This window comes from Hevea brasiliensis, chromosome 13 (genome assembly GCF_030052815.1).
Source record: "Hevea brasiliensis isolate MT/VB/25A 57/8 chromosome 13, ASM3005281v1, whole genome shotgun sequence".
NCBI lineage: Eukaryota > Viridiplantae > Streptophyta > Magnoliopsida > Malpighiales > Euphorbiaceae > Hevea > Hevea brasiliensis.
In genome coordinates, this window is record NC_079505.1 from 79256867 (window position 1) to 79271329 (window position 14463).

Genomic DNA, 14463 nt, shown 5'->3' on the forward strand with positions numbered 1-14463 from the left:
TATTTCAATGGAAGAACTACTGAAAACATAGGCCAAAGTAGCTTTTCTCAGGTCAGCAATTTTTAGGTTGATGAAACGACAGAGTGTGATTTATATGAATTATATATAAGAATCGGTTCGGATTTTCACGGGTTTCACATATTCATAACTGAAATCAGACCGAAAATTATCGGGTTAACTTGAATGAAAACTATAAATACTGGGTCGGATTAGCACGAGTTCAACGACTTCATTGAGTTTCTTGTACACCCTACTAGTGAGGCACAGAGATTGGTTTAGAATCCTGCAAATACTATTCATATCTATTACCCCTGTAATAAAAATAATAAAATATTAATAAGTGTTAAATGTAATAATAAGATTCACTGCATTATCAAAAGGGAAAACTTAGATTTGATATCGCGAATATGAAAGAATTAATTTTTTTTTAAATTATAAAATAAACATAAAGAAATATTATAAAAAAAAAAAAGTTACCAAAACGGAAAAAAAATAGTAAAAATGACGAAGACACCAGGCAGATTATTACCGTATGTTCCAGGGCTTTCTTTCAATTCTTGGAAATGTTAAAGTTATCCGAGTTGACGAACAAAGAGCCAAGAAATTGGGATTGCAATATATGCCCATGTGTACACATTGAATTTAAACTAGTAAACAATAACTCAATTGAAAATTTCATAGAAACCACAACCCCAATGCAACAGTGACAGTATAAGAAAAACTTAGAATTGCGTGGGATGAGATTTCTTTGTCTATGCAGGCAATAGGTACGCCTCAAACATTGAAGACGTAAGAGTACAAGCTAAGAATAATTTGGTCCCATTTGCACTTGTGCTGAGACAAACACTACAACTAAAAGTTCCTGCAAGAATTTTGAGATCAACACACTCTCACTAAAAGTGCAACTATTATTTCAAACCAACCACTAATCAAAAAGCAAAAAGGGATTTACCTATGCATGTTAAGTTTATAACATTAAAAAGGTTTAATTATGGTGGTAAATGTGGCTTATTAGTTAGGGACAATTGTAGCAGTATTCAGCCTATATCATAAGTTGACATTAAGGAAGAAATATTAATTCCTGTCACGTAAATATGATCTCTACATATATAATGGCTCAACCATCATATTTGGTAGCTGTGTGGTCCTGACTGATCAAAGCATTTTAATTGGTCAAATATATATAATTTTATTACATAACCAAATATGGAAAGATAGACAATCTATATATTAATAAGACAAACCACCACACAACAACCAAGCACTAATAAAGCCATGAATTGTATTAATTGTGCATTGCTAAAGAAATTCACAAGAATCTTTACACTCAATTTGAAAAATAAATAATTAATTAATTCAATCACATCCAAAAATTTACAAGCATCTTCTTCTTCAGTTCTTTGATCAGCTAAAGAAATTGTCCTAATTGAGTCTACTCATATTTATTTTGCTTTGAAAACCAATACACACATAATGAAATTCACCCTTCACCAACTTAGTTGCAGCTGTTAGACCTCTTCTCAATTCTCATACTTCTTAAAACCTCAATTTTAATAATCAAATCTGTCATCATCCTTATCCTACCTTTTCTCTATCTGCCCAATTTAAGACACACAACTCTCTTTCCATCTTTCTCTAGCAATGTCTAAAGCAATTATTGTAAGAAAACAAGTTGTGGAGAAGAACAATATTTTCATCAAAGAAAAAGGGAAGGCAAGCAGCTGCCATGGCTTTTTCTCTAAACACTTCAAGAAAGTCTCCCCAGTTGGGTTAAATAGGAGCAATTCTTCACTATCCCTATCATCAGTATCCTTATCTTTGTCACAGAACTCAAATGACTCTTCTCTTACAGATAATTCCACTCCGCTTGAACAGAAGATATCGTCAGCTCTTCGCCTAATCACACCACTGGAAAGAAGAGAAGTCCCAGCAGTCTCTAAGAACGTCCAAGTCCAACAGCAGCAGCAGCAAAGCAATCAGGAATCTAATGGTGGAGAGTTGAAAAGATGCAACTGGATTGCAAAGAATAGTGGTAGTTAACACATAATTAGCAATGTTTTTTATAAAAATTTGGAATATTTTCTCATTCTCATGCATACGCCATTTATTGTATGCAAGGTTAGAAAGTGACAAAGGCGGAAAACATCTAGGCATTTTTTGAAAAAAAATCCATTCGCAATTCTCACATAATCATATTATTTTTTTACATGATTTCTCTGTTCTTTAAAATGATTTTTTTTTTAAAGTTAAAAATAATTAAATTCTTTCACCTATTAAGTTTCTAAATATGAAGCCATCATGCGAAATAAAATGCACTTAATTATGAATCAAGTCATTGCAAAACCTTGACATTTTTATGCAGTAGTTAGAATATAAAATCTCTATGTACAAGAAAATAAAAGAAATATAAACAATTGGTCAAGCTTTCGCAGTAAGCAGAGAAACTCGTGAAGCTTCTTCCACAATGATAGTAGCTGAGAGTCTCATCTTTGATGTTGCTATTATAGCTGTTGTTAAGAACTATAAATTTGTTTCTTCAAAGCATTATATAAATTAATTATCTATAGATGCCACCACATTTATGTATACCTACCATATATAGATTAGCGTTTATATCCATTTTCAATTTGTAATACTGAACAGATGAAGAAATTTCATTGTCATTGCAGATAAAGTGTATGTCGCCTTTCATGATGAATGCTGGGGAGTTCCAGTCTACGACGATAAGTAAGTGATTATTTGTGCATTATATCTAATAATAATAATAATTAAGGGTTTACCTACTAATAATTATAAAGAGATATACCAACTTTTAGTGATAATATACTATAATTAATCTAATAATTATAAACACAGCCAATTGTTCGAGCTGCTTTCTATGTCTGGTATGTTGATGGACTACAATTGGACTGAAATTGTAAAAAGAAAAGAACTATTCAGGTACGTAATTTCTTTCTTTCTTTAGTTTGTACCACCCTTGTTAATTAGAGAGATATTTTTGATAAACTGCTAAGCTAATTAAATCACTTCACATCATCCATATTTATCTATATTTATATAGACATGGAAGAATAATTGAAAATTAAATCACTAGATGATAGGTTTTTATTTGTTATTCTAAGGCTTGAGGAGATTTCTGATTATTATGGTGTAAATCCACAGAGAAGCTTTTGCTGGATTTGATCCTAATAATGTTGCCAAAATGGGAGAGAAAGAAATCACGGAGATAGCCTCCAATAAGGCAATCATGTTGGCTGAAAGCAGAGTGAGGTGCATAATAGACAATGCCAAATGCATAGTGAAGGCAAGTCTCTGTTCGCTCCCAATTATAGTTTCTGTTAATTATCAGTCTATCTGACATCATTGTTGCAGGAAAATTTTTAGCCGGCTCCATCTCATACAATCGATTAATTAAAATTATTACAATGTAATTTTAAAATATTTTGACATATTTTCACTGTAAAAACCTAAAAACAATTCAAAATTAATCTGTTCTTGAGATATAATACATTGTCATAAGTTGCTAACTTAAATTTGATTATGGTTAAAATGTTGTAGCTTGAGAAGGAATTTGGATCATTTAGCAGCTACATGTGGGGGTATGTGAATTTCAAACCAACGATCAACAGATACAAACATCCAAGAAATGTTCCACTAAGGACTCCAAAAGCAGAGGCTATTAGCAGGGATCTTCTGAAAAGAGGATTCCGGTTCGTCGGTCCAGTGATAGTGTACTCATTTATGCAAGCAGCAGGGTTGACAATTGATCATCTTGTTGATTGTTTTAGGTATGGTGAATGTGTAAGCCTTGCAGAAAGACCATGGAGGCACGTCTAACACCACCACCACCACCACTACCCATATAAAATGTCTCTCAAGAAACATGCAGGTCTCAAAAGGGGATGTAAATACAAGTCATGCTTCTTCTTCTTCTTCTGGCAAGCATATATATAACCATACACCCTGATTCCTGAAGCTGTATAAGAAATGGAAAGGAAAGTATATGATTGGACTGTATAGCTGCCAGTGATTTTGTTTTATTATTTATTAGCAAAATGCTTTATGGACTAGATATTTGAGGAAAATATTTAGAAGCATCATATGCTACATGACTCTTTATTAAAAGTAATTAAATAATTAATATTTATACTAAAATAATATAGGCATATTATCTACATGTAGCATTGCTGTATTTATTATTTTTCCCTTTTTATATTGTCAATGAATAAAAGATTATGCTTATATTAGTTTGTGTTGTGTGATTTAGAGTTTTCTACTATATATTAACAACAAAAATGTAGTCTTGACATTATGAAAATTTGCCAAAAAAAAGACAATTTATTCAAAATTTTATTTTATAATGTAACTCCTAAAATTCAAACCTTCATTAATAAACTGGAAGCAAACTTACTTTCCTACTAAAAGGCTTAAGCTCACTGAAATTTTGATACATAGAAGACAAGCAAGCAAGGCCCATAAAGGATCCAACATTCCAGGTTTTTTTTTTTTTTGCTCAAGCATAGTTGGGAGTATCAGCAAACAAAAAGAGATTCTAGTTCTGGAGAGTCATCTTCCTTCCAACACTATATCAGAGTTCGGCTCAGTACATATGATCCAGGGTATGGGCTGCCTTGTTTGCATGTCTAGACGCAAAACTAAAGGAAGAGGGTCTTGAACATGCCTGCAGGATTCCAAAGCCCAGAAGGAACAGAAATTTAAAAGAGTCAGCTTGGCAAATGGTTAGGCTTTAGCTTGGGTTATGGCTCAATATTCATTTGAGCATCTCATAGCCCAACGGTTGCATAATCTTGAGTCTATTTTATCACAGTTTATAAACTGGCTCCTTAATTATGATGACTGCCTTCCAAAATACATTTAATTTCTTAACAAGAAAGCCAACATATGGATTCAAAGGATTACATGCATTAATCTTAGATTAAATTGTTAGTTAAAAGAGAAAACCTGATAATGAAATTGATCATGAAGGTGGTGGATTTCATATCCACCATAGTTTTTTTTTAACCTTTTATTATTTATTAGTTTCAGACCTCTTTCTTCACTCACTTTCATTCTCATCCTAATTCTCATTATAACATAGATTCTTTCCCTAATAATTATTATCTCTGCATGTGCTGCATAGCTTTCCTTTCCTTTCCTTTCCTTTCCTCCTACTCATTCTCACATGGGGGTAGGTCAGGTCTTATAAAACCACATTATACCAAACACAGTACAGAAATTCTAGCAATTGAGTTCAATGATCGAGGCAAACTCATTTCATCGAGAGGGCTAGCTAGGTTTAATTAAGTTTTCAAATAATTTGCTTTTTCTTCACATGGTCAGATGTCTTTTTCAAGAACTCCATGACCAAATCTTTATACTGATCTTAATCTATCATTTTGCTTCAGGATGATACAAAGGCGACAACCAGACAAAAACCTTAGGAGTTAGGCCCACTTTTTATCTGTCTTTGCTTTCTTCTATTGACCCATCATTTTATCTTCAACTTCAATCCAGGTGAAGAACAATAACACACTGACAAGTACCTAAATATAAAAAGTAAAATACCCCACGAAAGATGGGTTCAACAGTTAAGAATTTATCCTTTGATGTACTCATTTCGAGTTCGAATTTCACTAATTACTATTAAAATTTCTCGTCAATGGAATATATATCAGTCTTATTGTAAATTTTTAATGGTCTATAAACTCTCCTGATCTTGAGATGGGATACTTCTCCTACTCCTAAACTTTATTATATATATATATATAGAGAGAGAGAGAGAGATTAGGCAACCACGTTAATCACTCTCTCCATATTAAACTCATTAATTAATTATTTTGCTGTTATAGTCTCATAATCAAAGTCTAGTCAAAACACAGAGTTTTACAGTCAGATGAGGCATTCACCAAACCTAATTTTGTGTTTATCCTTATTATATATGTAGATAACTTTGATTTGGCGAGCTTGAAAATGACTTCAGGATATATATATATATATATATTTGGTATATAGGTAGACTAAATCTATAGAATTAAAAGATATTTTTTCTAATTAAAAATAAAAATCAGGGGTTTCACATAAATGTACTTTCTCTCACAATTCTCATGTTGAGGGAATTTATTGAAATTTTGAATAATTCATAATTTTTTTTTATCTTACTTTTTGCTCAATCAATTTTGCCAAATCCCTCCTTTCATTAAGTAATGTATCTTATAATTTTGTGAAACAATGGGAACAACATAAAGACCCACCACCATGGATTGCAACACTTTAAGTAGTGTGTTCCCATCTCCAAAAGCAGGATTGTTCAATTCAAGCTAGGATTTTTTTATGGTACTTGATTCTCATTGCTTTAATAAAGAACAATTGCAAAAGGAAAATTTGCCAAACTTGTTAGATTAGCTATTTCTTGTCAGGGAATTCTTATCTAGATTTAGTCTACCTATCATAAATTTAATATATAAATATGTGAGATTTATATATTTAATATATGAGTCTCACCATATATTTTGTGTTTAAATTTATAGTAAATCTGATTTAAACAAAAATTCTTTTTATCAAAGTAAAATGCCTAAAATGAGAATATATATATATATATAGTTAAATTATAAAAAAAAAAATCAAAACACCAATATTAATGTAATTAACCCTCTCCACAAAGGGGTATGTCATCTTCTACAATCAATAAAATAAATCATCAATTAAAAGCTCAAAACTATATTATCCATAAACTCAATTACACCCAAAAGAACCTTTATTACATAACTGCTTATAGTAAATATATTAGTTAGTTCTTTAGACATAACCTAATATATTTATTACTTTAACTACTACACCATAAGTGGTATCTTTAACTATATGAGCAAGAGCCTTCTCACCAATGGAGAAAATTTTTTTTCTTTATAAATTTTATGTCCTTTGTCCACCTTAAGTTGAAGTCTTTTTTTTTTTTTTTTCTTTCAAAGGGCTATAATACGCAAAAGCCCTCATCAATGAGCAAAGTTAAATCCTCAGCAATTCGCAAAATCTTTTTTTTGCTATAGGTGATAATCTCACTTTGATTTTGGCAGCCGAAATGAGCAGGAAAAAAGCATCCTATATTTTGCTATGACATACGACCTAATACTAGCAAATATCTACTTTACAAAAAGAGAGTCACATATAGTGACTTTCAAAAGTGGGCAACATAAAAGCCAAATTGACTTTCTCTTAACCAGAAAGACAAATAGAGCTCTATGCAAAGATTACAAGGTCATTCCGGGAGAGGCTTTAACAAGTCAACATCAGTTAGCGGTTTTGGATGTCAAGTTTAGGAACAATTCAAGTAAGGTTAGAAGAAATAGTGTAGCTCGAATAAAGTGGTTGGAGTTCAAAGGAGTAAAGCAAGTGAAGTTCAAAAATGAGCTTCTCGAGTCCGAAGCATGGAAGCTGGATATGGAGGCTAATGGTATGTGGACACAGATGGCATCAAAGATTAGAGAAGTAGCTAAAAAAGTACTTGGAGAGTCTAGAGGACATGGACTACCCTCAAAAGAGAGATGGTGATGGAATGAGGAAGTACAAAAGGCAGTGAAGAGAAAGAGGGAATGGTATAAGAAATTACCTAAGTGTGATAATAATGAGGCATATGAACAGTACAAGATAGCAAAGAAAGAGGTAAAAAAGGCAGTTAGTCAAGTAAGAGCGCAGGCCTTTGAAAAGTTATATGAGAAACTTGAAACTAAAGAAGGAGATAAAGATATTTATAGATTAGCAAGGAGGAAAGAAAGGAAATGTGAAGATCTCAATCAAGTTATGTGCATTAAGGGTAAAGAAGGAAAAGTGTTAGTGAAAGATGAGGACATTAAAGAAAAATGGAGAAATTATTTTTATGATCTCTTTAATAATAGTCAAAATGGTAATAGCGTGAATATAGACTACAGAGCAATAGAAAAGAATGTGAATTATACTATAAGGATTAAATCTTTAAAAGTAAAGGAAGCCCTTAAGAGAATGAAAGCGGGTAAAGCCTGTGGACCCGATGGAATACCAATTGAAGTTTGGAAGTGTTTGGGAGATATGGGAGTGGCATGGTTAACTAAATTGTTTAATAAGATTCTAAACTCAAAGAAAATATCTAATGAATGGAGGAGTATTTTAGTACTTATTTTTAAAAATAAGGGAGATATACAGAGTTGCTCAAACTATAGGGGAATTAAACTCATAAGTCATACTATGAAGTTGTGAGAGAGAGTTGTGGAACATCGACTACGTCATAATACTTCTATCGCTCCCAATCAATTTGGCTTCATGCCCGGTCGTTCAACTATAGAAGCAATCTTTCTCATTAGAAGCTTGATGGAGAAATATAGAGATGTGAAGAAAGATCTACACATAGTTTTTATTGATTTGGAGAAGACTTATGATAGTGTTCCAAGAGATGTCTTATAGAGAGTGCTATAACAAAAGAGGGTATCTATTCGGTACATACAAGTGTTGAAAGATATATATGAAGGAGCAACTACTATTGTGCGTACAATGGAAGGGGACACAAGATTTTCTTATTTCAGTTGGATTGCACCAAGGTTTAGCTGCAAATCCTTACCTTTTTACATTAGTTTTAGATGAACTGACGAAACATATACAAGATAGTATCCCTTGGTGGATAATATTTGCGGATGATATAGTTCTGATAGATGAGATGCGAGAAGGAGTCAATAGAAAGCTACGGCTTTGGAGAAGTACTCTAGAATCAAAGGACTTTAAGTTAAGTAAAACAAAGACAGAATACATACATTGCAAGTTCAGTGAAGGCCAAATTGGTGATAGGGAATGAGTTATAGTTTAGATGGGGTGGTATTGTCCCAAAGTAATTACTTTAAATATATCGGCTTAGTCTTTCAAGTAGATGGGGGATGTGAGGAGGATGTTAGTTATAGGATTAAAGCCGAATGGTTGAAGTGGAGACGTGCCATGGGAGTTTTGTGTGATCGCAAGATTCCTAATAAGTTGAAAGAAAAATTTTACCATACAACCATACGACCCGCCATGTTATATAGTAGTGAGTGTTGAGCATTAAAGGAGTCGTATGTGTCTAAGATAAGAGTTGCGGAGATGAGAATGTTAAGGTGGATGAGTTGCCATACTAGACTAGATAAAGTCCATAATGAGAGTATTAGAGAAAAGGTAGGAGTGGTGCCAATTGAGGATAAGTTGAGAGAAGGGAGATTGAGGTGATTTGATCATGTAAAGCGTAGATATACGGGGACTTCAGTTAGACAAGTAGAGCACATTAGGTTAGAGGATATAAAAAAAAGAATGGTAGACATAAACTGACTTGGAGGAAAGTAGTACAATATGACCTAGAAATATTACATATTTTCGAAGATTTAACCCAAAATTATTTAGAGTGGAGAAAGAGAATTCATATAGCCGACTCCAAATTTTTTAGATAAAAGCTTAGTTGAGTTGAGTTAAGTTGAGGTGATAATCTCACTCTATAAGTTAAAAGTTAAATAACTTTTTCACAATACTCCTATTAGTCACCTTAATTCTAATATAATTAAGAATTCAACTCAATTTAGGAATAATACTAAAATAGGAGTTGTACTCTATATAAAAAATATACTTCCATCCTATTAAGAATATTTTTCTCACTCAAATTAAGAAAATATTATAAAACAATTTACTAAATTAGTCATTTCATATAAAAAAAAAGTCATTTAAAATAAACAAATCTTTTGTCCATTAGAGCTATATAGTCAATGAAATGTGACACACATCTCCTTATCATAATCTCTTTATTCAAATTTTAATTATAAAATTTGACATAAATTACATTATCTTGATATTATATAGAGAATGATTCTCCCACAAACCGTATAAATTGGAAGACAAATAACTCGATCAATAGTCCTTCAATTTTAAGAAAGTCAAAAACTATATATTGCATAACTAGCTATTAGTTTAATCTTTCTATCTATTGGTCAATTATGTATTCAAAATTCACTTAATCTTCACACTTACCGAAAAAATTTAAGAAGTTGAGGTTGCTTTATGTGTCAAAAAAACAAGAAAAAATTGAAGTTAGAATTGCACAGATTATTAGCCTTAATTAATTGGCAAGTAGAATTGCTGCCTATTCTCATCTTAAGAATATAAATAGATGTTTTTAAAGTTTCTCAACAAGTATTAAATTATTCTAAATATGTATGACGCTTATTTTTCAATTTTTTCATCTCTGAACTTTTAATTTAGAATTTTTATTTGGTACAACTCTTGTATATAAAATGATTTAATTATAATAATTTATTATAATAAAACTCACATGGAACCCATCACAATCAATAATTAGAATAAAACTATTATACGTACATCGGTTTCATTATACAATTTTTCATCAATGCAAGCAATCAAAGGCAACAAATGTTAATGCAATAGCAAAATAAAAAAAAAAAAGGATTTATGTAATCTTTTTGAAATTAATTTATATTTAATAACTTTTTTTGAGTTTGTTACTAATTTATATATATATTTTTTCAATTCTTTAATAATGGAAAAACATGAATTCATGTAATTAAAACCAGAAGCAAATTACAAACTGCCTTCAGCTTAGATCGTGACCAAATCAAAATATCCAACAATTCAACTCAAGTTAATCTTAACTAAGATCTAAAATTGTCAAAACTGTGACCAGTAATAGCAATGGGGACCCAACAAATGATGTGCCTCGGGTGTTGGTGTCTTTTCTAGCTTCCTATGTCAGTATGGACAAAATTTCCTTGCAAATCTTCAGCCTCAACTGTGGATTTGGAACAACCATGACATAACAACACTAATGTCTTTTTCCATATCTAAATAGATAATAATTTCTCACAAATTCAGTCGGCCAACAGCAAAACATAATTTGTAATCCAACTAATCTATGGATGGCAGCCAGATGTTTTATAACAGAGAGACGATGCTGACCTCTTCTTTTATTTTCCAAGGCTACCGAATGAAATTTCTTGTTTTTGCCATTTAGCATAGATGATCACAACTCATAAGCCATCTAAACTCAACTGGTTACTGCAAGAGGCATCAAAACATAAAATGTTGAAAGAATAGCAGAACGCACAGAGATGATTAAATGACTCGGTGCAGGGTCAAAAAAACCCAGGAGACCAATATTTAAAAAACATTTCTTCTTTTTTTAGGATTTCATTCCGCAAATTATTTATCAAACATGGTTCACAAGGAGTAAAAGACGAAACAAAATTAACAGCAAACAAAAAAATAAAACCAATTCTACTCAGCTCCTTAGTCCTCACTTAGCTAATGCCATCATCAATATTTACAGCAGTTCCCTCCTACCGTTGATCCCAACTACAACACCTTCCATGCAGAAAACCCATTAGACTGAACTATCCTAGTCATCCATCACTCGCAAACCTACAAGTCTTATTCTTCATCCTAGTACTGGTACCTCAATCTCAAAACTGGCATGAGGTACCGAGCCTTTGTATCTGCCTCTGACCAAGGGTGACAGATTTCCGTTTGGCAAATGCCGGGTACAGCAGTTCCTGAAATTTGTCCAAAAACGGAGTCCATTCCTCCTCACTTATGTCAGTCAACTTCACAAAACTCATGCTTGCCGGAAGCTGCTCATTAGCACTCCTATGCCCAGAAGATGTATTAGCAAAATAGCCATTTTCTGGTTTTGCTCCTGACAATTTCTGGCATTTCTGTTTCTTGTCACCTAATGTGCTATTCTTAAGTGAAATAGAAAGCTTTGACATGGTTGGTGACATTTCAGCCAAGGGTAGATCAGCAAACCCCTCTTTCCCTATATAGTCCACGATGCTTTCCTCTTCCTCTTCCTCCACCTCCTCCTCTATGCTTTCCTCTAGTTTTGAAAGAGGGAAACGACCATTCCCAACCACAGTTCCAAATTGAAAAGGTGTTCCAGTCAAATAGTCTTCTGTTGTCGTCTTAGGAGTGTAGTCAATTTCTGTTTCTTCAGAGTCTATATCAAATTGGAATTCCTCATCTCCCAAATCTGTCCGGGGAGACAACACCTCCCTCTCTGTAATCAACCTCCTAGCCTCAATACATACAACCTCAAGCTCACTGGGTTCCTCCTCCCCAGCGCGAAAATCCCTGCTCATCATCTCGCCAATTTCAGCAAGACAGAGACCAGCAGCAGCAGCTTCCTTCAGGAAAATGGTGCAGAGAACCAAGACCCGCAAACAAGCCTCTCGAATCATAGGGAGCTCACTTCGCAGCATATCACAATCTCTTCCAGGATCAAGTTTTTGTATATACTCAAGCTCATCATCTGAGAATGGGATTGAAGCTTGAGGCCAATGAATCCACTCAAAGTATGGATCCTCCAATGTTTCTGGCAAGCAAAGACCATGATCAATTGGAATCAGCTCTACTTGCCCAAATCTCCCAACACGATCAAGCTTCCTTACTAAAAGATTTCCGGCATGTCTGTCTGTGTTAAGAATCCTAACATCTAATATCCCAATACGATGCACAGCAGAAACTGGGAAGCTGGATGTCCCATGATCACTTGCATCAAAATCATGTGGTATGAATTGTTGGAAAGATGCAATCTTGCTAACCTGCTTCTTCTTGTGAGGTTTGTTGCCATTCACCCCATCATTGACATTGAAGATTGAGTGTGTGATCTTCACCAAAGCAGTAGGAGGCACATTTGCAAAGTGATCATAGTCAAGAAGGTAAGCAGCAACTTCCCTGAATCCTGTTTCCCCCACCCGCACAGACCGTTTTAAACCTGGTTGCCCAAGTGCTTTACCAACAAAGCCTTTTGGGTTGTTAGGTGCAAAAGGTTCTTCATCTGTTGGCTTCACAATTGCAACACTCTCACCTCTGCTGTTCCTAAAATAATATGCACCTCCAAGCCCACTATGAACAGGAATTGGATCAACACCCATCTTAATCGCCTTAACACTTTCCTTGATCAACTGTTTCATTTTAGAAAAGCTATTTGACTGTCCCAATATCTCAATAAGACCACTCCGATCCCTCTGTTGGACTTCCTTGCCAGTCGGTGAAAGACAGGGAGTAGATGAGCTTCTATGCAGACAATTTCGTGTTAAAAGAAGAGGAGAATCATTGCGAACAGCACTAAGGTCATTATTCAGTACCATATCCCCAAAAGTCAAGCAACTCTCCTCAGTGGGGACTTTAAGGGCAAGCTGCAACCTTCTTTTCACTGTGTGTGCATTGTCACCACGATCCAATTCCATCCCAAAGACACAACCAGTCTCAGTTTGCACAAAAACCCGTCTCCTGCCAGCAGGTTGTTTCCCCTCCATTCTCCTGTTCCCGTGATATTCCCCACTGAGTGGGCTCTTAAGGACTGCCACAGCCATCTGGGTCTGAACTGGGCTATCTAACTTAGGAGACATGAAATGGAATGAGAATCCTATGGTCTATGAGGCTGGTGACAGAGGCGGCAAAGAAGGAAGAGAGCTTCTTCCCTTCCAAGAACGCGCCAAACACCAAAGCCGATTGCAATAGATCTTGTAGCAAAAAATAGTAGAATTCACTATCAATCATTAAATTGATAGCCTCAAACTCTACCCAGAATTCAAAAAACAGTGACCATCACCAACTGTAAAAAAGATTTCAAGTCCAGTACGATATTAAGTAAGTCATTTCTGCAACACTTGATAATCAGAAATATCTGGAAAGAAAAGAAAAGATTGTATCAATATCAACAACAAAAATGACAATTAGCTCATAGGGAGATGTTACATAATAAATACTAGAACATCACGACTAAAGACTACACAACAGTAGCTAAATTTAACTCAAGATTGGAAATCCATATTCTTATTCATGAAAAAAAAAACACTGCTCGTGAGAATGCTTGTAGACAAATGGGTCCATATCCATTCAGCTTCTTTTATTAACATTTCCCCAAAGCATTACCAGCTAGAAAAAACCTGATAAAGCAAAACTTAATTGAATCTAGAAAAGTAAGCAGAGGACCAGTTTACAGTGTTAAACCAGAAGAAATAAAAGAAAATCGAAACGTTAATCTACTCATACCCTCTCTATAACTGAACATATACATTAAACACTAACTTACATTACCCAGCATTAACCCAAAAAAGCTACTAACACATAAATGGAAGAAATCGATTGTTTTAATAATCTAATCTATGTATAATTAGAAACAAGAAAAGCATTAACCCAACCGGCCCTAGAAACCCACAATGAAACAAACAACATAAAATCCTGAAGGGGAAAGAAACCATTAGGAAGTTAAATGGCAGCAAAGAACTCACCAAGATTGCAAGATCCGGGAAAAACCCACAAGAGAATCAGGAGTGAATCAAAGCCGTACGATTAAATTGAAAACGCGTCCAGGCGAATTTGAAGCTTCTAAGAAGGAGGGAAAGCAATAATGGAAACGCTCTAGTTGACTCAGAAATAACCCGAAGCCAACACCATAAAAGGAAAAACCCA

General features: G+C 33.9%; 2 protein-coding genes across 2 annotated transcripts in view; one reads left to right on the forward strand and one right to left on the reverse strand.

The window, feature by feature from the left end:
* Positions 1-1432: 1432 nt before the first annotated feature.
* Positions 1433-4056, forward strand: LOC110660683 (uncharacterized). The gene is made up of 5 exons (XM_021819057.2): positions 1433-2032; positions 2670-2727; positions 2857-2940; positions 3163-3304; positions 3559-4056. The coding sequence occupies exons 1-5, from the start codon at positions 1642-1644 to the stop codon at positions 3835-3837; spliced, it is 954 nt and encodes a 317-aa protein (XP_021674749.2). The 5' UTR covers positions 1433-1641; the 3' UTR covers positions 3838-4056.
* A 7091-nt stretch (positions 4057-11147) lies between these two features.
* LOC110660737 (phosphatidylinositol 4-kinase gamma 5) overlaps positions 11148-14463 on the reverse strand; it is a 3503-nt gene continuing 187 nt past the window's right edge. The window contains exons 1-2 of the mRNA XM_021819135.2: positions 14283-14463; positions 11148-13675 (exon numbers count right to left, since the gene is read on the reverse strand). The exon at positions 14283-14463 is cut by the window's right edge and continues 187 nt beyond it. Of these exons, the coding sequence (XP_021674827.2) occupies positions 11451-13397 (1947 nt within the window). The 5' untranslated portion in view covers positions 13398-13675; positions 14283-14463 and the 3' untranslated portion in view covers positions 11148-11450. The remainder of the gene's footprint in view (positions 13676-14282) is intronic.

Bases quoted from the DNA above. Each gene is read 5' to 3' on its own strand.
- LOC110660683 (XM_021819057.2), top strand. From the start codon at position 1,642: ATGTCTAAAGCAATTATTGTAAGAAAACAAGTTGTGGAGAAGAACAAT. The intron at 2,728-2,856 runs GTAAGTGATTAT...TTATAAACACAG, and splicing joins GTTCCAGTCTACGACGATAA to CCAATTGTTCGAGCTGCTTT. The intron at 2,941-3,162 runs GTACGTAATTTC...GTAAATCCACAG, and splicing joins AAAAGAAAAGAACTATTCAG to AGAAGCTTTTGCTGGATTTG.